General features: G+C 47.3%; 2 protein-coding genes across 9 annotated transcripts in view; one reads left to right on the top strand and one right to left on the bottom strand.

Annotated features, from left to right (window-relative positions):
- Nucleotides 1-389: 389 nt before the first annotated feature.
- Nucleotides 390-17,660, bottom strand: LOC119453122 (telomere attrition and p53 response 1 protein). The gene is made up of 4 exons (XM_037715124.2): nt 16,713-17,660; nt 15,915-15,986; nt 10,938-11,282; nt 390-7,317 (listed from the first exon to the last, which is right to left on the bottom strand). Exons 1-4 carry the CDS (start codon nt 16,891-16,893, stop codon nt 7,121-7,123), a joined length of 795 nt encoding a protein of 264 aa, XP_037571052.1. The 5' UTR covers nt 16,894-17,660; the 3' UTR covers nt 390-7,120.
- Nucleotides 17,661-17,710: 50 nt separating this feature from the next.
- LOC119453120 (ubiquitin carboxyl-terminal hydrolase 7-like) overlaps nt 17,711-24,698 on the top strand; it is a 70,452-nt gene continuing 63,464 nt past the window's right edge. For 2 of the 8 annotated variants that reach the window (XM_037715119.2, XM_037715117.2), the window contains exon 1: nt 18,015-18,374. In XM_037715119.2, the coding sequence (XP_037571047.1) occupies nt 18,296-18,374 (79 nt within the window). In that variant the 5' untranslated portion in view covers nt 18,015-18,295. Of the gene's footprint in view, nt 17,893-18,013; nt 18,375-18,685; nt 19,471-24,698 lie in introns of those variants that run through there. The other 6 variants (XM_037715123.2, XM_037715122.2, XM_037715121.2 and 3 more) reach the window with 5 other exon arrangements.

Raw genomic sequence — 24,698 nt, 5'->3', positions numbered from 1 at the left:
GCCTGCGATGGTCAGGATAGACAATCGGGCAAGTTGGTAGGGTAATATGCTTTGTTGCAACGCAAAAAAGACACAGGCAAGAAATGCTTTTCTTCTGTTTCTTGCCTACATCTGCATCTTTTCGCATTGCAATGAAGTACGCGATGGTGAAGTCCAAAAATGCAGGGCAGGTTACAATGATGTGCTCAATTGTCACGGCAACTGTGGCTACAGTCCAGTTCTGCTCCTTGGTCACTCAGTCAACCACAGTGCGTGTGAACTTTACTTTGCCACACCAAATTGCACAACATCAATTCCTGTGGCTCAATGGTCTTGCTTTCGTTTTGCAATCGTCACACATGAGCTGCGGTTGCAAAGCACTTTGCAATGAGTCAGGCATACGGCACAGCTTGGCTCCGACAAGCACTCGTGTATTTGTACAGAAGCATGACATAACATCGGCCTGTACACAGCTGTCAAAGTGAAAACACAAACAAACAAGAACATATCGAAGTCAGCCGAGGACAAAACAAATTGTCCGGCTGCGATGCTACAAAATATACAATAATAATTCCAACAAGAGATGGGGGAGGGAAGAGGGGCGTGTGAAAAGTTGCATCGAGAAATAGTGCATATAGTACCTTGGCAAGAGAAGGAGGAGCCAACTAAACAGTGACCAACGAATGTGTCGGCAGCGCGTCCAATGCATTAATTGAGCACGTCGTCCTCGGCGGTGGGACTGCAGACAGACCTACGTCAGAAGTTTATTTCTCATTGCTTTGTGAGCAAGTGACAGGCACCTTGTCTTCGAGGCTGAAGCGTGATCGGCGCTGCTTTCAGGAGAGGGAGAGACCGCTGAATAAGCAGACACTTTCGGCACCATTCGTACTCTTAAGAATAGTTGGTCGTGTTTCCGGTTTGTTCAGTGTATGTATTTCATACATCGCGCTGGCCCATTCTCCACGAGAAATAAGTGCTCTTCCACGCGGCAGCAGCCAGACAAAACCAGCTCAGTTGGGTTCCACAGGAGGACTTCTGTCAACCAACCCATGAGCTACTTCAGGACAACAACCTCAGTTCAGGGCCATCAGACTGCAAAGCTGCAACAATGCTGATCCTTACTTTTGAAAACTATTACGACCTGCAGGAAAGGCTGCCAATACAAGTTGCGGGCAAACGCGGCTTCCAACAATGGCCACAAGTCCAGGAGTTGCTGGTGTTCAAAAATTGCATACACTTGTCAATAAAATTTGGAGTTCAGGTTTCCAAGACTGCTTGGCGTGCAATACTTTTTAAAAGAGAAGAGCCAAAGGCAAAGCCTCAAGCAGTCCTGGGCATAACTTCCAAATATCATTCCTGTTCAAAGTCTGTTTGCGACAAGAAGATTCCAAACTGAGGCTAAACGTTGAGTGCAGCTTGGCCAAATGTAAAAGAGCCTATCACTGTGCCGCAGTGATCAGACGCAAGTTATGAGAGCCAAACATGCACGCAATACAATTTTGGCTCAAATTTCAGAGAATCGACAGTGCAGCACTATTATTTTAAGCAGAGAGAGTACGACAGTGGCCGCGGGCACGAATTCTACACATTTCAGTCAGCTCCCAGTAGACACACAAGGCGCAAGTGTTGCAAATTTGTCATTATCAACAGCAAAAGTCCTGATCCACAATTTGAATAGGTAGGCATAGAAAAAACACAAATGCAATAGGAGCAAGAAGAATGGCACAAACTCGTCAATCTTATTCCTCTGAAGTGTGTGCTTTCTACACCCATTTTCAAACCAAGAATCCTTACTCTCTCTGCTAGCTGTTGTTCTAAGGCAGAGTTTTGCTTACTAGCAGCTCGACGGTCATTTACCAAGTACTAAAGTGACGTGTGATCATCAGCAGCAATGCCCTGCTTACCGACAGATACTCTGCTCACCAATGACTCGCTGACTGCAGTGCTACGACACGCAAATTACCAATCGTAAAGCCTTGCTTAATGACTGCTTGGCAATCACTTGGTGGCTACTAGTGTTGCAATGTGCATCATTATTATTGGCAAGGTCTTGCTTGCCAACAGCTCGTAAATCATGTGCCAACCGCTAGTGCTGCGACGTGTTGTTATTAATGGCAAAATGTTGTTTACGACTGCTTGCCAACATTTGTTGACCATTTGTGTTGCAACATTTGCCATTCCTGGTGATAGTCTTACTTGCCAACTGCTCACTAATCATTTACCGACAACCAGTGCTTTGATGTGTTATTATAAATAGCAAAGCCTTGCTTACCGACCGTTTGCCAAGTGTTGCGATGCATGGCTATTAATGGCAAAAGTCTTGCGTCGCAACTGCTCACCAATCACCTGCTGATCTGTCGACTAGCAGCATTGCAACAGGCATAATTATCAATGGCAGTCTTGTTTATCGATTACTTGCCATTAGTGTAGCAAGATACATAATTCCTAGTGGCAAAGCATGTTTTGCCAACTGCTCATCAATCATTTGCTCACAAGTGCTGTGGTGGGTTATTATTAACAAAGCCTTCCTTACTAAATGCTCGCCAATCATTTGCCAAGTGTTGCCACGCATGGCTATTAATGGTGAAGTCTTGCTTCGTAACAGCTCGCGAATCATCTGCCGACTACCACCATTGCAATAGGCGACAGCTCGGCTTATCATCAGCTGTAGAGTGCAGCATCAAAGCCTACGTAACAAAGCCAAACTGAAGGACAGTGTGGTACAAATATACACAGACAAAGATAGACCCGTACATAAAAAAAGCACTGGGGCACACACTATCAAACATAACAAGAACTCTGCGCAACTGCATCTCTTTGGCAGCCCAACAAACAGAAAGGTGCGATGATGGGAACACAAACAGACACAATCTTTTGGCAGCACCAGGTTGCCAGCTGCGGTAGGGGCATGGGAGCATTGAGACTACGCAAGGCTTTCAGAAATGAAGAGAAAGAGAGAACGGACAACCAAGGTTGCCAGGTTCCTCAGAATACGCTAGCATAATATGCGTTTTTTCGCTAGCTGACATGCACGAAAGGTTGCTTTGGCAAGGTGCAAACAATGCCTTTGCCTCCAGCCGAACCCGGCCAGAAACCTCGTTCTCTTTCAAATGCATGGCAGGAAACTTCATTTTGAGAAAGATCACAAACGCACGAGACAATCACAACTGAAGCCACAATTTGTGGTAGCAGGCACCAAGAGCGATCTGCTCCATATAATTTTTTTTTTCTAACTGACATGCAGGAAACAATGATTTGAATAAACCGATGACCTCAGCTTTATCGTCCAGCTGACATGCGAGAAACTTGTTACTGCTGTGTAAAATGCAAGAAATCATACTTTCCATCAGTCCATTTACCCTCTCATGGGCACTAAAACCTGTCCCAAACTGAATTAACCATGCACAACACCAGCGGCCTGGAGGGGGGCTTGCCTGGCCCTTGGCAACCATGCAGAACATATCTCCAAACAAATTTTGTAACACTCAACGCAACCGTTTCATGCTGAACAATAGCAATGTCGTCATGGATGAAGCATGCACCGTGCAGTCCCCGTTTTAGTTTGCAACCATGCAAGACACATTTTGGCCAAGATCTTTACGGTGTAGATGTCGTGCACCCTACAACAGACATGCCGATGCTTGGTTACGCGATCTCAAAAACGAATTTCATGTGGTTGCCCGATTGTTTTTGATATACTTAGTCTGGCAATAAAAAGCTCTCACATATACATGCATACATGCAGCACACATCTCCACAAATAAGTGCACCATAGGCAGAGACCAGAATTGCCCTCTTTATATAACAAACGAAAACATTTTTTTTCCACTCGTTTAGCTCCTGCAGTGCCTCAACACAGCCTGTGCCAACATCATCGCAGCTGGCAACTCCTACATCTCGACCCTTTCCTTCACCAGCCGCAGGAAGACATCAAAGTGATGGCTACGCGTTGCCTCGTTCTTAATGCTGCTCTTAACGGTGATCGCCAGTTTTCCTGCGGTATTTTGGGGACATCGGTGAGGCCTGCAAGTGATGCACACGAGCAGTGTGCCTTTCACGGTGCATAAACAAATGGGTGTCTACCGAAATGCTCATTCCAAATTCCGAAACACAGAGAACGACTTGTTTTGCCTGTAGATACCGGATGGCTCCCTTCCGAATGTTTTTTCATCCGGCGCCACCACGGGGGATCGCGCGCGCCTGGTCTATCCTTGAGGAAACAGGCAATACAGCCAAACATGGTATTAAACTGCTCGCACTGCAATGTCCCACACCACTGTCAATTCGAGCTCGAACAAGCCAGCACTTTAGCCGGAAGAATCGTGTATACTTGGCACTCCCATTTACGTAGTAACATTTAGTACTTTACAGTGCACCTTTGCCGAGTCAAGTGAAAACCAAAAAGCAGCAAACTCCGGGGGGGCCACTTTTTGTTTACCTACGTGGTATTGCCAAGCTGTGCTACTTTCTCGCTGAACAAGGCCACATTGCACCTTCGACCACTACCTCCCAGCTGGCAGCTTCTCGATGAGTTGTCCCACATGTTTAGTAAAGCTATTCAACATTTTCTTGTTTCTTGATGGAATGTAGCTTCACGTGGTTGTTTTCACTGATGTGGCTCGTCAAGTGACAGTTGACTGAGTCTTTTTTTCAGAGGTGTTAAAGATCCGTTCGACGGTTCTAGCCCTTCTCCCTGATTGGCACACTGCTAGACACACCTGGCCATTGGCCTGTGCCCTTTGAGCAGGGCAAGTGTGACCTGCTTGCATACGCAAGTCCGTAGCCAGCACTTCGATGACATCCCGCTGCCGCAACAAGACGCTACTCGCACACCAACAAAACCCCACTCTCCTTCACAACAACAAACCTAAAAAAAAAAAAAAATCAGATTCTGAGCAATACACACAGCTCTATAACTGAAACGGAAGCGTGCAAAAAAAAAATGATAGTAAAGAGCGGGGAATAGTCTGTACAATGCTACGGCACAAGCCGTGTGAAGAGCCACAAGAACATGGCAAATCGTGACTTCCATCCACCACAAGTTCAGTGCTTGTCAGGTGGGCCGGTGGTGGGAGAGCCCAAAATCCCCCTCTTGATAACATGACAATTTGCTGGCTCAGCTGTCCAAACAGCCCCCTCAAAGCTTAAAAAAAAAATTCCCGAGGCGACCGGATGCTACCGCGAAACGTTCTCAAATGTGAACAGCAACCTCCATCATCAAAACTGCCAACTCAACTAGTTAACTACTCGCCGTTCATTCGTATCGTGCGATTCCAGGCTGGATGTGATTGCAACCGTGGTCTTCAGCACTTGTCGAGAGCTATGGTTCAGCAAAGATAAAGAACATTTTTTTGTTTGCTAATAAACCAGACAAAACAATAGCTCGCAACAAAATGTAAAGGCTCCAGCTTTGAAAGCAGGACCCGAGGTTTATGACACTCGGTGAAATCAAGATCTTGCAACGATGCCACAAAAAAAATTTTTTTTTTGTTCCTACACAACTGGGCAACAACAAACCGGAAAATGTACCCTGCGTTCAGGCAAGGGGGGAAAAAAATGCACACAATGACAAAGTCTATCGCAGCGCCATTCCAGCTGAACCGGGTCGTAGCAAATGCCGCATCGCAACCTATCTGCAACAGTCTTCTTCTTACTGCCTCGATCTGTTTCACAACATTTTGTGCGGTGGCCTTAATCTTCAACTTTGGAAAAGCCAAAGATCATAATGGCTTGCTTTTTAAACCATGCACACAAGTTGAGGCGGTCATGTCCGGATACTCACAACTGCAAAAAGACCAAAAACACAAAAGTGGGGCTGCTACTACATACAACACGTCTTGCATAATGTTCTGACACAGTTCTTTTCAATATTGATGCAGGTAGCGGTGGGCTTGCGTAAAGTGCCTCGATTTTTCTTTCTAGCGAAGCTTTGAAAAGGCAGCACAGTCATTATACATTCGTCTGCCTGCTCTCTTATTATTATACAGTCCATGAGCTCCGGTCTAACAACCGGGCAAAAAAAAAAAAAGAAAGAACGCTCAACACATTGCTCCTTTCCCGCCATCATACCTACGATGTAAACTAAATTGCCTATCAAAAAGACAAAACAAATCAGACATTGGGTGGCAGCAACGACAGAAAAATAGACACTCTCATGACACCGCCAACATTTTTCTTTTCCCTCTTCTCTCCAACTCTTATTTCAAGGCGCATATGTTTCACCTCGCTCCCGAAAAAAAAAAAAAAGAACCAGTCGCAGATGTTGCCGTCACACACTTCTTCGTGCTACGCTGCCTCCGACAAGAGTCTGTGCAAGTCTGCTCGAGACCTTTTCCCTATCCTGTCCCCCACCCCCGAATCCAGTCACCACCGGCAATTTAACTTTGCATGCACAGCCACAGTCAGTGCGACAATACGTGCCCCACTGAAAGGCGTGGACCGAGCATGGGCTGCGGAAAAGAAACTGGGCTCGCAGCACGTGGCACAGACGTTCGGCAAGCGGTCAAGAGGTTGCAGGATTAAACAGCGTCGATCCCAGATGAGACTGTCTACAGTCGGCTCGCTCAGTTTCCGTCGAAACTTTCTTTTGCCGAATGCTCTATGCCGCAGGCTCCTGTCCATGGCTGCTGCGGTCTGCACCAATCGCATCAAACTACTGAGCAGCTAGCAACGAAGTCGAAGTCCATCCTCGGTTCCAGTTTCCAGCCGTCTGCACGACGTCCACGACCATTTGACAGTCAATGCGCGGTCTCGCGAAGGCGGCGACCGCGCAAAACAGAACGCCAACATCTGCAAGATCGCTTACAATGCACGGCCTCCACGAACCAGTCTCGTCTGAAGACAAACCACCACCTCTGCAATACACCGCCATCACCAGATCCGACGTCTGTCCAACAACCATTTTCTTTGCGACTGCACAACACAGTTTTGCGGCAGACGACGACGACAAGCGACGCTCACGAGATCTTCTGTTCCGAAGGAGGGGATTTTTTCTTATTTTCTTTCCTTTTTTTTTTTTTGGCAGCGGGTTTTTGTCTCTGCACGACTGCAGGACTTGGTCTGAAGCAGGTGGGGTAGAAAGCCTGTGACGGCACACGGCGGCGGGGGACTTGTTATTTTTTTTTGGCGCGTGGTGAAGAACTCAGATGAGGCGTGGCCGTTTGTGCGTTGGCGAGTCCATCACGACATCTCCGGGGCTCGCGCTTCCCGGAGCAGTCCGCTTGCGTGACTCAACGTGGCGCGCAAACTCCTCGGCGATGAAGCTGCTCAGGCTGGCCGCAGTGCGGAACCCGGGCGGCGACACGCTGCCTCCATTGTGGCCCCGGCCCGAACCCAAAGCTGCGAGAGAATAGGTATAGTGGTAATGTGAAGTTCACATGTCAAGCCAACGTATTGGCTTCAAAACAATGACAAAGGCAGCCATGCAATACCATATTTTCATCATGCATATCGATAAATGGGAACAGTAGTAATTACAAGCACACGCTTGAAGCCAACTAATAAGCTACGAGACAATGCTGATCACCAGCTGTGAATTACCATACTTTCATGTACATAACCTGTCCTTGCATACTGTATAAAAAAAAAGTGATAATCCAATTTCGCACTTGAAGTCAACAGATAGGCTATGAGACAAAATCACCAGGACTTTCACGTGTATAACCTGTCCTTGCATATGATGAACAGAAACAGTGGTAATCAAAGTTCACATCTGGGGTTAACGGATAAGCTACAAGGCAACAATAAAGACAGCTGTGAATCACCATATTTTCCTGCATATAACCTGCCCCTTTATAGTGACTGATTTACAAGTACAGTTATATTCCGGACTATAGTCTGCACCCGGTGTACAGTCTACAGGGGTCAAGTTGGGCTTAAAATAGTTTTTTTTTTAGCTTGTCTGCAACTAGTAAACAGTAGGTAAGCAAACATTTTATTGTAAGCTAGTGCCTGGGTCCTTTATTTGACTGCATATAGGAGACAATTATAAAACTCGTCAAAATCGCTCTCGTTGAGACTGCCCAGAATGAAGCAAGTCAAGCACGTAGGATTTGATGAACGGCTCCTCGATGTCCTTGTCTTCAGAATTTCTAGTTCTTAGCATGCTTGACTGCAGTAAATATGAACAGTGCCGTTCTTTATTTTTTCTGTGCCATCGCAACTGTTCTTGTACTTTGCACCTAGATGAAAGCTGCATATAAATGCGTTGCGCATTCTGCAACGAGGTCTTGCACCAGTGCTCACAAATCCGAGCCCCGAAAAGCAGCCACTTAAAGTATCACGAGCAGCATTCACTTGCATATCACAAGCTGCCAGTACAGGCTCGAAATATTGCTCATGCGAAGTTAATATCATAGCGGAGGTGATTTCGCTATGCCACTAAGCCCGGCAAAAATTTGCAGGCACAGGCTGGCTTCACTTTTTTCAAGTGCGACTCCAACCTTAATAAAGTTCTCACCCCACAAAATTTCAACATTTAAACTTGAATGGTACACAGACTATAGTCCGGAAAGTATGGTAGATTGGCTGTAACAACCTACAGCAACCGAGACTACGGAAGATGATGCCACAGCGGAGAACTCTAAATTAATTCTGACCACGTGGGGGCTTCCGAAGTTTCGCAACAAGCTAGATATACAAGGGCATTTTCTGCATTCAGCCCCCCCCCCCCCCCCCCATCAAAATGCACGTCAATCAAACTTACAACCTTGTGCTTTATTTAGCAGTAAAATGCCACAGTAAGGAAGCCATAGTGCATATTACCCGAGCAGATAACCGCTTACAACAGCGTTCATAATCCTTATAAGAGCAAACCCGGTACGACCGTCAGCACAAAGCTCCAGAAAACGCTTTTTATCTGTATGTCCAGCGAAAACCCATTTCCCTACTGCTCCCTTTTGAATCACGGCAACACAAATTTCCCCTTCACGTGCAGCTTCACTACAACATGAAGTGATTCACCGTAACGCTGCACCCCAGTGCCATTCCTACTCAGTCCTTAAATTATTACTTTTTTTTTCAGCGTGGACTACAGGGTAGCGATGCAGAACTATTGATATAGTAGTACTATCAATAGCGGAATTACTATCAAACCATCAATGAAAAGCCCTCTCACTGTGAGTACAAAAATGCATGACATACGGCATGTAATCACAGCAACATCAACAGGGCAACCTTTTCCCACTTATCCCAAGCCATGCGCTAAGCAGACTGTGGTAACAATTGCAGCTGTCTACATACTCCCACAGAATGTGTCACTGAGCACTGCAGATGGATACCCTCCGCATCATGGCAACAGAGTTTGTACATGGTACAGCTTCCCATGCTGTTAGTATGAGGTAGCATGACAATGTTCACCAGCAACTGGAATTACAACCACAGGCTAGGGAACAGCTACATCTTAGAATCCTGTAGGCAAAGCCAAAGCTCCACAACAGCGCTTTCTGAAGTGGCTATGACGCATACTTGTGTGTTCCTGCGTTGTCAGTAACAGTAGGCCGCATGTTCTCAGCTGCTGGGTGATCATAATTTTAAACGGGAGGAGTGGACTGAAGGGCAAGAAAGTTACCATGTCTAACTGTCTAGTTAAAACAAGAAAGCTGGTATAAATCTGTATAACTGTGGTGCTATGAATTTTAATTATATGCTTAGATTTGAGGATAGAGAAGACGGAACTATTTTGTTGGTCTGGTGTAACGACGATTAGTTTTGAATATGAACACAGTCAACTTCCGATAATTCCAGCTGAACTGGACTGATGAAATTGATAGAATTATCCGACAGGTTGAATTAAACAAGATGCAGAAAAAACAGCAAAACACTGCTGATCCATTTGGCTGTATTTGCCCAGGTCTAACGTGCCCCCTACACTTTCTGTGTGTCCAAAGTAGGAAACTATCGTAGAAATGACATCAAAGCTCCTAAACAAAGTGAAATCTAAGGCGCACAGAATTTTCAGAAAGAAAAATTGGCAAGGGTCTAATGCGTGTTCCACAATGGCGACCAGTTTCTTAAAGTCAGCTTTGCCGCAACACACCCGTGTTATGAGGTAAAGTATACGAATGCCGTGAAGGCAGTTTGGTTTGCTGTAGCTACTCGTACAAATCTATTAGATTAAAGCCTCCCACGTTGGCTGGCTGCCCACCACAATGTCAGACAGTGGCAAATTTTCTTGGCACTCACACTAAAGCGTAGGCTTAACAAGAGCTGCTTCATCAGGTGACTGCTACAAAAGTTCTGGTTTGGCTTGGAGTCGACACAGCGGCACTTTTACATATGGAAAGCTAAAATATCGCATCGCCAAGGATATCAAGGGTGTTGGGACAACCTGAGTGGCGCGACTTTGTTCGCGGGTGAGCTTCGCTCGTTCAATGGTAAGCAGGTCCAGACATGCGACCCTTTCCATGTAATAATTACATCATATTTTGTGATGCGAAAAAGCAGGAGAAAGTGTTGCATTTATTTGCACAACACGTACCTATATTTTTTTATTTCTTCTAGATGTGACACAGTAAGGGGGTGGGTCGATTAGCATGCCGTTCTTATTTAAGTTGTCCCTGAGCCCGCACCTTTTGTGGGACACACACGCACTTTACTAACGATGATTTGCCTTTTAGACGCAACACACATACAGCAGCAGGCTCGGAATAGCTTAAACTGACAGGCGTGACACAGTGACACTTTCAGCGACATTGCTGTTCTCAATTCGCCTTGCTTCAGCAACTCGTCCAGATAGAATTGCTTGAAGCAGGTACCCCCTCTAGCGTTCTTTCACTATCAGAAGACTCCCAAGGGTAATGTCGGAGATCAGCATATCGAACTTCATGTGAACAGAATTTACTTGTCGCAAAACTCAACAAACTATTCGCAAAATCACAGAACAAGCCCACAATTTGTAAGCTTTATGAACGGAAGAGTTGGCAGGTGTGGCGCCGGGCAAAGAGAAAGGTGCGACCCACCTGACGAGATGGCCAGCGCCTCGCGGAACGTGTCCAGGTCTACGTCGTCGGCCTCGCCCGTCCCCACAACGGCCGAGCGCTCCCCGGCGGCGGCAGGGCTCAACCTCGACGACGGCGGTGCAGTGGCCGCCACGCGGGGCTCGAGGGAGAGGCGTGGCCTGGGCGAGGCCCAGCCGTGGTAGTGGTGGTGGTGGTGTGGCGCCTTGCCGCACAGGAAGGCGAGCAGATCCTCGCGCCGAATGTGACGCTTGCGCTTCTTGGCCCACGCCAGCAGGTCCTTGTTGCGGCGCTGGTAGCCCGACTGGAAGCCCAGCTCGCTCACCCGCCGCTGGGCCTCCAGGCACTCTGCACACGAGGAGGTGGTCGATTGATCGACGCGGGTCAAGATGCGTGAACAGCAGATAATGGGCGGTCTGTTAAGAGTTATACCCATTTCACACCGGAATTTTTTCGATGGCAGTCGAGTCGATGTCCTTTGAAATTTGCTTAAAACTCTATTGAGCTGAAGGAGTTGCATCGCTCGATGGCTGTTGAAAACGGCAAACTTGACAGCTCTTGAAATGCTTCAGATATCTCGAAATCATCATCTCACTCAATTCGTGGTTTAATCAAGGCTTAACTGCATGCTAACAATAAAAACACAGGCAAATCACACACACTGTCGGTGTATACATAATGTATTACCAACAAGCACATGTCTTAACCCTTTCAACATTTCTTCAACACAATGTGAAGAGTACCAAATGTGACTACCAAGCAGTGCCTGTGAACCGGACCAAGAACTTCACTAATGATTAGATAGCGGTGCCTGAGTGTTTTAAGTATTCTCGATTCAGAAAGATCATCCCAAATTCATTAAATTAAGGTTTAACCGTATACTAAACGCACAAAAATAGGGAAAAAGACAGGCAAATTGCAATAACACTGTCAGTATATCTCCTTCAGATGCTGTGCGCATAAGTGTACGCCAAGATAGTGTATCAAAAGCACTGAGTAAAGTAGCGATATTTAAAGTGAGTTGCATACTGAAACAACACTGATTGGACCTGTGCTGCAAGTTTGATCTGTGTAAAGTGTTTTAGAAAAACGACTTGGTACGGCTGGACGTTTGCTAATGGTGTCAGTACGCCGTCGTGTAGTAGTTTTCCTCCTACCATTGTTTATTGCAATGATTTACATCAGGCCTATTTCTTAAGAGGCTGAATAACGTCCTTTCCAAGTAGGCTAGACATGAAATAGTTGATTCTCGTATCTGACATTTCCTGTACAGGAGAACTTGCATGGAGTCCACATTCTGTAAACCTGACAAAACTCGCTGAAGAATTGAAAATTGTTAGTCCGCTCGCAGCGGTGCACTTTTCATGAATTCTGAAGATGCAAGATATGTGGTGAAACTAAATGTTTCACGGACAGAATTAATTGGCACCTGAAGGGGAAATCCATAATGCATTACTAACAGGCACAGTCATAATAACACTTTCAACATTTCTTTCACGTCTGTTAGAGGAGTTGCAAATGCGACAACTACATACCTGCCAACCTGAGAACTTCAAAATTCGTTAAATTTCAGCAGACACGACCCCCAAGGGAGGCCCAGGAAGGGAAGAGTATACACATTTTTTTTTTAGTTTGCTCCGAGCACACTCCTCTTGTGGGTCACATACGCACTTAATTAGCAATAATCTACCTTTAAACACTGCAAACAAGTAGCACATAGTTTTAAAGTTAATGATTTTTGCAGTGACATTGCTACTGATTGTGCCTGCTGTAGGAACTAATTTTAATAAACTTGTTCGAAGATATCCGTATGGTGTACTTCCACCATCAGATTTCCGAGAACATTTTTTGGCACCAACAAACGAAATGTTTTCTAGAACAAGCCCAAATTCGTAAACTTCACAAAAAATTTGGGAAAGTTGAAAGGTATGCAACTTTGCAAAGCCTCCGGCAAGGACCAACAGGAAGAAATTTCAAGTGATTAGTCGGTAGCTCCATCTGGTGAATTGAATTATGGGGTTTTACGTGCCAAAACCAGTTCTGATTATGAGGCACGCCGTAGTGGAGGGCTCCGGATTACTTTTGACCACTTGGGGTTCTGGAGGTGGGAGAAAAATACCAGTTCGCTGACACTACGACCTCATAAATCAGGCGGTACCGCAAAGTGATCTTGATGTGCTGCCATCTATTTTTTGCTTTCCTTAACAGAAATGCAAAACGCCTCCGATGATAAGGCTTGGACAAGCTGGTAATTCATAGCGACAACTGAGCACAGTGCGGTAGGCAGCAGCACACGAGCAAAAAGAAAATGCCAGAAAACGAAGCACAAACACTGCTTTTCATTTTCATGTGCATGGTTTCCACATGTACGGGCCTGGAATTCATCGCAATGTTAGTGTTTGCTTTTTCCTGTGTCCTTGTCTTCCCCACTGTGCCCATTCGACACTACACTATAACAGCTGTGTCATATGGCGAGTGAAGCTTAAAACACGAGGGACCTGTTCTTGCTTACTAGCTCACAGGAGCACTGCTGGCTGCATGGATTTACAGGCAGCACATGTAAAACACACACACACACACACACACACACACACACACACACACACACACACACGTCCATCATTTACATGCTGCAGTGCAACCAATGCTCCAAAAACTTGCCAAGTTCGTCGAGTCTTCGGCCCCTTTCGCTGGAATCTAACCATTCTTTATTGACAAATGGTTAAAAAGGCCACTAAAGAGAAATAACACGAAGTTTAAACTGAAACAGTATGTGTCCAAATCCCAGTTTTGTTAAGTTTCGCAGTAAGATCTTGATTACTAGAAGAGAAAAATGGAGGTCAAAATTTTTTAAATTCTGCGCCAGAGCCCCAGTGTGACATCACGAATTATCTCGTACTTGTGCTGTTATAGCAGTTAATGTTTCTGAAACTTGGATAGTTAAGTTTGTAGAATACGTACAACGTCGTCAATCTTTACCGATAAAAGTGAAAAGGCTCAAGCAGATGCCGCCAAGAATCCACGACATCAAGGCAAGCTGGTGCGAGAACTTCAAGGTGTGATCGAGACTTCTCTTTAGTGATTCCCCCCCCCCCCCCTTTTTCTGGCTTATCGAGCTTCCTCTCAAGGTAAAAGTGGCTTCTAGGTACAGCAAAGGTGTCAAATGCTTAACTAACATTTTTTGTAAGCTCTAGCTGAACTAAACGTCATGAGATGGCACTACCAGCTGCTCTGTTACTCTAAGGCCCCTAGATAAAGAGCATTCTTTCATCTAGCCGCTGTGCTCCTTATCATCGTGCTCTCCCGCCATTGGCTGAGTGCAGTCACATGGCACTTCAACCAGTTAGCAGTGGTGTTTATTTTTTTGTTTTGAAAAGGTTCCAAAGCATGGTTTACACCAACGTACGCATGAACAAGGATTTACTGCATGAAATATAACAAGTATTCATAATAAATACAATATGACACAAATTAAAAGCCATTTGTTCTTGCACACATGAAAAGAACTCCGAAACCTTTTGGGGGCGCTAGTGGTGTTCCACTTAGGGGGCAGATTAGAGGGAGAGGAGAGCGGGAAAGGAGAATGGTGCTACCTTGAGAAACTTATCTAGGGACCTTGTGCTGCTCAAGTCCATGTCTCTGGCAATCCCTAAATGGTAATATGTCATGGACTGGCTAAGACTGCCCGATAATGTACTGAACGTAAACACGGTTAAAATCTACGCAGTGGACTTCGCTTTAGAAAACTGTTGTGTGCAACAGTAGAGCGATTCATTCCTAAACCACCAATTTTTTTTTTTTTTTTTTTTTGTCTAGAGAAAATTTGGTGCCCATTCACAGCACAGTTGCGCATCACGATTTCGAGTGATTCAGCATACAGCCCGTTTCAAACGGAGAAATTTCATAATGAGCGTTTTGGAGCTGTGATAACCACATAAGTGCACCTCACATTTCAGTTTCACATTCACCAATTGAGACTAGTGACTTCTGCACTTGCAAGCACTTCACGGAAGACACGAGTCACGTGGGCATTTCAGGATGGCTGTGCTAGCCTTTGATTTGATAGGCAAAATGCTAAAGTTGATAACGGTGCCCGCCTCCCACTTACTTTTCTCGTCTTTCGTGTCGGCAAAGTGTAAGCTGGGGCTAGCTAGTTGATTGACATTGAGCCACTGTGGTGATTAGCATCGGCAGATGAACAGAGAACAAGGGACAGGAGCTCCTGTGCTTGTCATTCAACCAATAAACAGGGCCCATGAACGTGGTGAGGTATGACATGTTCTGCAATTTTTGCGTTGCTAAGATTGAATGATTACTCAGTACCTGGACCAACAACCTTGGCTCGTAAGCACTGCTGTTCTTCATTTGCATTTCGGTGCCCCCATTCGTGTCTTGTGAGAATAAAAGAACACACGAGTCTTTTGTCTATTGACCAGCGCTTCATGAACTACTAGCACAAGATGCTCTTTTGTGCTCTTCTCTGGGCAACATGAACCCAGCAAAGGTTGTTTTAACAACAGCCAATTAAACGTTCAACAGAGAAACATGAATTTTAAATGATTACGTTTATTCTTAACCTCATTTCGGAGTCGCACCTGTTTCATACGGCTGCAAGCATTGCCTCCATGTGATGAGCATGCGCGGCACATGACGTAACGAAGCCGAACCCTTCCATTCTTCGGACGCGCTCGCAAACGCATCGCTCGTTCGAAACGATGCGATATGCACGCGACACTGCGCGCTGGAGCCAGCGCGGTATGCGTTCCATTTGAAAAAAAAAAAAAAAATCATTGATACGTCGGCCACATGGCCGTCGCGATAAGTTATTTCTTTACACCCAATCACCGTGCACCCAATTAAAACGCTGATTTCAGAAAGGAGGATAGCGGGAAACACCACAAGCAAAAACATGAGACACCCGCGATCCAAGTCACGTGACGCGATTAAAAAAACTATAGAGATTGCAAATCTGGGCCTCACCTTTGTAGAGATTGGTGACGCTCGAAGCTGCGTTTTGGAAGGGAACCCACATTGACACTCCGTGCTGGCGATCTGCAGACGGCAACGACAAATGATTTGAATGGCGACGCAAAGACAGACGATCGTCATTGAAACACACAGAATAAAAGCGACGCGTTCTATCGCGCGCAAACGTTTGCGAAGTGTTCGTGCGAGTCGACTTTCAGTCGGCCGAGCAAGACGGCGCTTGAACGATAAAAAACAAAACGAAAAAAAACTCGGAAACATGCGGCCCGATCCGAACGCGTCGGAAACGTGATATTTAATGCATGCTTTTTTTCTTTTTTTTTATTCGCAAGCTCGTCGTCCCTGCAGACTTGGGCAAACCAGCACGGATCTGCCTTTGCGAATTTTTATCTTTAAGCCGCGATGGTACTATTCAGGAGCTCGAGTCAACTACGTTAAAGGCTCTCCGGAAATGAATAAACCATCCAAAACATCGCAGAACGACGTCGTGGGAGATTGAAAAAAAGAAATAAAATGAAATTGGGAGAGGCAAAAGAGACTATTCGTTCGTATTACACCCCCCCCTCTTCCACTAACACCCTTCTCCTCGTTTTCCTAGCAGCAGCAAGATCGTGCCCCTAAGCCTAGCGGAGCTTGGGTGCAAGTACGCGTACTGCCTAGCGCACCCTCCCACCGACGCCTTCGATGCGGGGTCGTCCAGCAATAAAGTCGTCACCGGCCGACGAACAGTAGTAATAATACGCCGCGCCCAGAACACTTCAGACCGCAAGAAGCTCAGTATTAGTATAGTACCTTTGTACAGCTGCGCTACGCAGGTAGCCGAGTTTTGAAATAGGAGCCACAGCTTCTGAGACGATGTGTCGCGTTCGTTCTGAATCTGGCTTTCCAGATCGGGCGCCCGTTCGACTTCCTCGATGCACTGTCTCTCCCAATTGGTAATCCACGAGTCCAACTCGTCGGCTCGTTCTGCCATGGCTTTCTTTTTTTTGAGGGGGGAGTCGTTTGATGGGCTTCACCGCCGTCACACCACTAACAACGATGAAGCTGCAGCCACGGCGGCGCGTAGCAGGCGCCGTTTGATCACGAACGACGTCCGCTTCTTCGCACCTCCCCGATTGCGTCTTTTGTTTCCAAAAATTTTCCACGGACGAATCCCTCGGGTCGGGCCAGGCACAGGACGGTCTTCGGGGCGACTCACACGGCCGCGTAGCAGCACTCTTTTCTTTTTTTGATTCACGATGCAACAGCACACACAAGGCAGATGCCTTTCGGGAAGGCCACCAACAACTACGCACAGCGGAGAAGCAGCGGAGAAGAACGAGCCAGTCGTTGGGCTCTGGCCGTTCTGAATGCAAAATGGCAGCCAGGGGGCGCCTAGCGACAGATTATGCAACTAATAAAACAATAAAACTGAAATTGACTGCCAACCGCGCAAATTAAAGAGCAAAGTAGGCCATCTTCAAGGAAAATTTAGAGAATTGATGCCCTTTAAAGGTGAAACTTCGTTAAAGAACATTCAGTTCTCGCGCATGCGCCGATGTGATGACGGAGGGGTTCTGAACGCAATCTTTATTTTAAGCACGTGCAGTTTGCAGCGAAAGTAATCACAGTGAAATTTCCTTCGCTCACGGTCACTCCGCAGTCGCGGTGTCTATGCGTGCGTGAAAACATTTCGGAACCCTCGCTGTTGTTGCGCAGCTCAGGTACGCGCATTCGCCTGCGCGTTATCTGTCATTTTGCCAGCTGGCTTTGCGAAAAAAAAAAACAAAAAAACTTGGCATTCAAACGACGCGCAGTCAAAGGAGAGCTTGGCGGGCACGTCATCGCTAGGGCCAGGCATATGCTGCGAAAGGAGCGCTTCGCACAACCGTTGATTTCGCGTTCGCCCTGTGCTGGTCCATTCTCACGATGTTCGCAGCCCTTCGCAACATTCTCATCGTATTCGACGCGGAGGGATCCGACCCAGGAATAAGTAAGTTCAGTGGCGTCCCCATCACCACTGCGCTTTTTTTTTTCTCTCTCTCTCTCTTCTCTTCCCCCAGTTTACGGGTCGCAACATACTTCCAGTGGGTTTATGTAAGCTTACCCGGCGTGCTCCGCGCCGGTGCTCCCCCTGCTTTCCACCATCTTGTTTACTCTGATGTACCGTGCGGAGTCAGCTTGCGCAGCGCAGCCCCCAAGTACAGCAGTTTGTCGTTGGATGGTTTCCCCTGTCTGGGGGGCTGACACCAGCAGACATTGGGCGGATTGCGAGCAAGCACGTCAAAGTGACCGTGTCCGGCAAAAACTCCCTGGCGCCTGGCAAAGAACGCGCGAACAGCTCGGCCCGATCTAAACGAACGCGTGAAAGCAGCAGCTCTGCCGTCGAACTCACTATGAACAACGCTGTGAGCCCCAATGACAAAGACAACAATCACGCAGACCTCCCCGAGGCTATGGATACACAAGAAGGTGGTATGAGTTCTCCAAACTACCCTTTTATCCGTTCGTTTCCGTCGCCGAAACTCGGCGTGTTGCGCCGAGCGCCGCCGTGGTGTGTGTGTCTCTATTCAACTCCGGGCTGCGCGACTTTCTCTAAGCGCTGTGCTTGCGGTAGTGTGTGTTCGGGCAGTTGCGGCAACGTCGAAAATGATGACTGCTGCGCGAGCTGGATGACGGGGAAGAAAAACAAAAAAAGAAAAAAAAATTCGGTTCCGAATGCAACGTCTCCGTCGTATCCGTAGACGGCTTTTCTTTTGACGTATCATTGCCGGTTGCGCTGGCTCACTGCCGGGACCTTAGGCCTAGGTTAGGCCTAAGTTGTCACCGATTTTGCCGGGGCAGACCCGTGTCGTGAAACGGGCCGGCGAGGTGCCGTTATGCGAGCGTGTCGGGGTCCGGACCCGGCAAAACCTTGGGCGACCGCGCCTACGTTAGGGCTTTCGTCCGCGATACGGCGGCGTGGCCGAAAGTGTGCGAAGTCGGACGTCGCGGTTCTTTTTTTTTTTTTTTTTTTTTTTTTTGCGGTCGGCTTTCTTTTTTTTTCTTCCCACTGGCGGCGGCCGCCGCCGCTTCGTTGGAAGGGAGTAAAAAAAGTAAAATAGCGGTAGTAGTGTTGGGCGCAGCACCCAGCTGTGTCCGGCATCGTCAGTGAAAAAAAGTCAACAGAACCGCTCTGAGCACAGTGCGAATAAAGCGTGAAATATTCGTCGTTCGCAGACTGTTGCTCAATAGAAGGCGAGGGACCGCCAAAGCGAAAACGGGTGTAGCGGCCGAATGCGTGGTCTCGTGCTCGAGTTTGCAGTAGGCGGCCGCACGCGGACAATCGGCCACGGACCCGAGCTTTGCGAAGCCGCGGTGTGAAAGAGAAAAAAGAACAATGCGAGCAAGCACCGTGGCGCTTTCGCGGAGCCCACGCCCTGTGTTAGCCAGCCACCGGTCGGGACCGTGAAGCGAGACGAAGTCGAGGAAAATTTTTGCGAGGAGGAGCGAGCCGTTGTTTCTCGCTGTCGCTTCGATGAACGGACCGGTGCCTTGACAGTCAATCGGGCGATGACGGGAGCAGCCGAACGTAAGCTGCGAGCGGTGATGCGTGCGTCGTTTTTTCTGTTTTTTCGACAACCCCCCCTCCCGCATCTCCCTTCCTCCGGGGCCCCGCTCCGCAGTTTCGATTAGGCAACCGGACCCCCCCGCAATCCGCTGCCTGTCTAAACGCATGTGTGGGTGTGTGTTTGTGGCTTGCGTGAGTGTTCTTCAGGTTTAGCGCAATGTGTGTGACGCGATAGTACATCACCGTGCGGCCTTGCCGCGGTATGTCTCCTAACCCTTTCTCGGGCGCAGCTTGGCGTGGTCGGTAACGGGTGCGTTAATTGCCGGAGATGGGCCGGGGAACGTGGCGTCGGCGCAGGGACTTAAAAATTGTTCCGGCTTGTTTTTGTTCAGTCTAATTTAGCATAGTCGTGGCAGTTTGACCAGCGAACGCAGTCTTGTATGTTTCTTGGAGTGTTCAAGAAAACCGGCGGCTCTCAGTGGACGAGCACTTAAACCTTAGTTGATGCCCACCTTTTGCTACGTCCGAGATCCAGAGGGGAGTAGTCCATGATCCAAGTGTGCGTCTATTACCCTGAAAGATGTAAGCCTGAGAGTCGTGTGAACACAGTTCTCTTGTCTGTCTTTATAGGTTCCAATTAAGCAACGAGGGTTTGGGTTTGTTTGGAAGTTGTGTACTTGGACTGTCGTTATGCGCATGTGGGCTTGCCGAGACATGGAACAGTTACTGCGATGTTCCACTGCAACAGTCTAGTTTAGCTTCTTGCATCACTTAGTTTCCCTTTGCGACTGGGACTAGACTCTACGGCTGATACCTTGTAGCGCTGCCTTTCTCAATGTTAATGCCTTTTCGTGTTCGTGAGTGGCCAGATTTGACACTCCGCCCGGGGCGTGGCCTCGCTTGACCACTCGCAAGCGTTTGAAATGCCAAAGGCATTAGAATCGGGAAAAGGCATTGCTACACTATAGTGTCCTAGAGTTAGCCTGTGAGTTGGTCACGTCTCGGGGTCCATCGGTTATTTGAGGATGCCCTGCAATTGTGGCCTGCATAACTTTAGTTGCTGGAGCTGTTCATCATACCGTACAGTGTAGTCCTGCTCAGGCAGCCATGTTAACTTGCTTTTGTCGTGCATTTAATGTGATTAGCGTTCTTTGGGAACTTCAACCTATTTGATTGATTTGTCCCATTTGTGTCTAACCTCTTTTGCCCAGGGACCCAAGTTGTCTACTAGCTGGGCCGCGAGGTATGTGCTGGCTTAACAGACGTGGGCCAGTATGTGGCCACACAGGACAACTTGCTACTGTCTGGTCCCAGAGATAATTTGGGTCATTGGGTATGTTGTGCCCGAACGAACTTCGGCACTGCACGTGTGGCCAAGTATGTGCCCAGTACGTGCCCCGTACTTGGCCGTTCCCCCCCGCAATTGATTTGCTGAGGTGCCACAATAGATATGTAGCCTTAAATATGTTAAATCGATAGCGCTTCATTCACAACGGACACCTCCACATCTAGCGTGGCCACTTGGAGTCGTTGCTACGAAGTTGCAGCCAGGATACTAGGGATACAGCAGAGTTTGATCGGGTGCAGTGATTACAAGACGGTATACTGTGTCGTGGTGTCATTTTACATTGTGGTTGGCAGCAAGATTGCCACTTGGTGTGTGTGCAGTGGTGATAGCGTGTCGCTGTGTTGCTCCACTGCTAATCGCGTTAATGTCGACATTCATTGTGAGATGGGTTCTGCAAAATTTTTTCGTTCAGAGCAAACGCCTATTCTGGGTCGGAGCAAAAGAGGTGCAAGGTCATTGCACAGTCTTTCTAAAAATGCCATTATTCGGGTACAGTGTAGTACCTGTGCACCTGACGCTCACTGGATTTCCTCACGTTAGTATTCCTGGTAAACGTGCTGATCGACGTACATCTCCAACATCCACTGCACTGTAGCGTGATTGCCGCTCGGAATGTTCTTGCATGACTGCGATTAGTACGATAGCCTTCATTGCGCCACCTTGCATGTGAAATAAAGTTGGCTGGCACAGATGGGACACAATGTCATCGCAGCTTGATGTTTGTTTACCAGACAGTTTTTGCCCCTGTCGGCATAAAGGCTCATTTACACTGCTGACACGCAGAGGTCGCAAGCTGGTTGCTAAGTGGTTGCCTTGGTCGAAAAGGGACCATTTTGGGCCAATACCTCACTGCTCAATTTTTTCAGTCACCAAGCTTCTGAACCCATGTGATGCACAGAAACAGGAGGCCTGTATACACTGACGCTTATTTTACCTGCCGATAGTGGTACGAGCTCATGTTAACGGCATCAATCGCGAGACATTGCCGATGTGAACAACGGCCGCCGTGAGCTGCTGCTTGGTCGGTCGCACGACATCTTTCAACCACCAGTGTGATTGAGCCCTAAGTGTACAGTCAACTGCGGAAGTTTACGTATTGCAGGTTCTGAGAAAAAGCCAGATATCTCTAAGGCAGCTTCGTATTCGGATTTCCGGCCTCTAGTACACTCTAAAGAAAGTTTGCACCCTTTCGGGTGTATGTGTTTCGGCTCTGCGTTTGGCAGGTTGAGTTCTGCGTCACTAGGTGGCTGGCACTGTGCAGGCCACTCACGTTTACGCCTCCGCCCATCTGTTAAAACACCCAGCATGCTTGGCGCCGTGACAGAATCCTTGCAACGCACATTGTTTGGATAGCTCTCGCTGGGGATCGACGGCCAGGTGGCTAGCAGAGAGGTTGGAGAGGCTTCACGCGCCGGCTCCAAGACAACCGGAAGTTGACGACACGACGTCGCATCATGACGCAGAGCGAGTGAAGGCGTAGCTTAGCGCCGATGGCTTGGCTAACGAGTTTAGGAGGAAAAACATGGCTAAGGAAGGAGGGTAACCTATAATCGGCAGCTCTCAGCGTGAGGCGCTTCACTTAAATTGTGGCACATTTTTCTGCATGCGCCTCTGAAATTTGTAGAAACCGTTTCAGGGGGGGCCCTTTAAGCAACTTCGGTTTAGGTAGCGCAACCAGTACGCGGGGCTTAACATTTGCGAATTACATGAAGGGATCGGAAATTGTTGTACAGCTTGACCCTGGCATGGAAAGCTTTGTGCACAAGTGCCTAGACAGGTTGATTTGGGCACAACAAAAAAGGTGTTTTGGAATGCTGGCATCGCTGATTTTTCAATGAATAGACACGTGGGTATGTCAGCATTGAATAACTAGGCTTAACTAGCTACAACATGATCTCCGACTTCAGTACGCTGTGGTAGTTGCGAGTTCCATTCAGACAGGACAATCACATGTATGTTAGGCTGAAGATGTTTAGTAGGTTTGCATGCCTCGAGAATCTGTTTGGGACACTTAAAAACAATAGTTGGTGACCTCAGAATGAAACAAGTACACCACTGTCCATATCGGAGAATATGTGTAGGTGCACCAGCCAATTACATTAACTCATTACTCTGTCACGGTGTGAGCTTGCTTCAATAAGCGGTGGTCTATCCAGGGTACTGTTGTGGAGCACAGAGATCACATACAGTGCGGTTCTGTTTGAGAAGCTTGCTTTGAATTCTTATGCTTTATTTCACACTTAGCAGGCGACGCTGCATAGGCTTGCAAGTAGTGCAATCGTGAAATGGAAATGTTCTCTTCCACCAGCACGAAGCTACAAAGGAAACCCAAGCTTTTGTTTGATGTACTAACTTGTATTTCAGACGCAGAATTTTGCACCAAGGCTGCTCGGGGTTGGACCATGTGAAACTGTGTTTTACATAGTCTATTTGTTGGCCTTTAATACTGAGTACATCACGCCGCGATATTATGTAACATTCAGGTTTAAAAATAAACTTCAGTGTATGCTGGTAAGCAGAAAAATACATGGACACAGCTAACAATCGGCTGAACAGCAAATGTTGTTTACGCATAGAAAAATTTCTCATTTCACAGCCTGTACGCTTCGTGATACGAGTATGTCTAGGGATTGAATTATTCCACTCGGCTAGTGTCCTAGACGGAAAACCAGTACTTCGATTACTTGTTCAGGAATCAAAACATTTTGTGGAACTGAGGGATGGTGCAGTTGCAGTCGGGATGCTCCGTTGAGCTAACGATCACGATGCCATAGCTGGTGAAGAAATTTCAGTGTGGCAAGTTTCCTGCGTGTTTGAGTGTGACGTTGGCAGTAGAAGGGTTCGTCGATAGAGTAAGTGGCCAGACTTATTTTCACTGGGCTTCACAATGCCACCGTTGCCAGCCTACTGCGAAGCGACTCAAGTCGCATCCCGGTCTCCTTTTCTGTCGCTGCTCACGCTACTTCAGTCCGCAGAGTTTCATGGACAGTGCTGACATCGTTCGCGGATCATGCTGCTCTCTAGAGGGGGAGCTATGTAGCACCCGCGACATCGACACCATCGCCCAAGGAAAGAAGACAGTCGGGCAATGCCACGAGTGACGTGGGAGCTTAGTTGGCTGGGAATCGAAGAAACAAAAGATCAGTTGTTTGAGCTTTGGTGCTGCAATGACGTCTCGTCTCTCTCTCATGTGCTCCACAAGTAGTTGCTGGTACTTCCTGCGTACTCAATGACAGCTGTCATTGGTGGCAGGGCTGTCCTTTTGCCAAATTTCATGGCAAATCGGCTTATGCTATGCAATGTATGGCTCGGCTCGGTGGCTGTATTCAGCATTGAAAGACCAACTTTGCGGGTTCGACATTTGGCCACGACGGCCACATTCTGATGGCAGCAAAAACTAGTGTGCTCTGCTTTTCGTACACTTTTTTAACCCTTTAATGACACGACATATAATTGCCCAAAAAAAGATATTTTTTTTATTGTAATGTGCAAAACACATCGACGATAAACATAATCAGCGATGAGGAAGAAATGTTTTTCTGGGGACTTTTTCAGCAATAGGGTGGGCGAAACACTGGCAGAGAACTGGAAGTGGGCTTCACCCTAAGCCACCTGTGTCTTTTGCAGTTTTTCCTGACAGCTCTTGTCATATGTGAACCATAGGTGTGCATTTCATTTGCTGTACGGATTGACCATTAACGAAAGGCTAATGGAAATTTGACCAATCAAGGAGTTGCTAATGGCGGATCAAGAATAAAGACAGTGGAATGGGAGCGTGGTGAAAGTGCAGATTGACTGCCTGTGCACTCCTCACTAGAGGTTGCCCCGAATACTTAGCAGACATAGTTGGCAAGCTCTTGCTTCGCATGTTTTGCGGTGAACTGGAGCTTGACATGCAGTC

Source organism: Dermacentor silvarum, chromosome 5 (genome assembly GCF_013339745.2).
Source record: "Dermacentor silvarum isolate Dsil-2018 chromosome 5, BIME_Dsil_1.4, whole genome shotgun sequence".
Classification (NCBI taxonomy): Eukaryota; Metazoa; Arthropoda; class Arachnida; order Ixodida; family Ixodidae; genus Dermacentor; species Dermacentor silvarum.
This window is presented reverse-complemented; position numbering and strand designations above follow the sequence as displayed.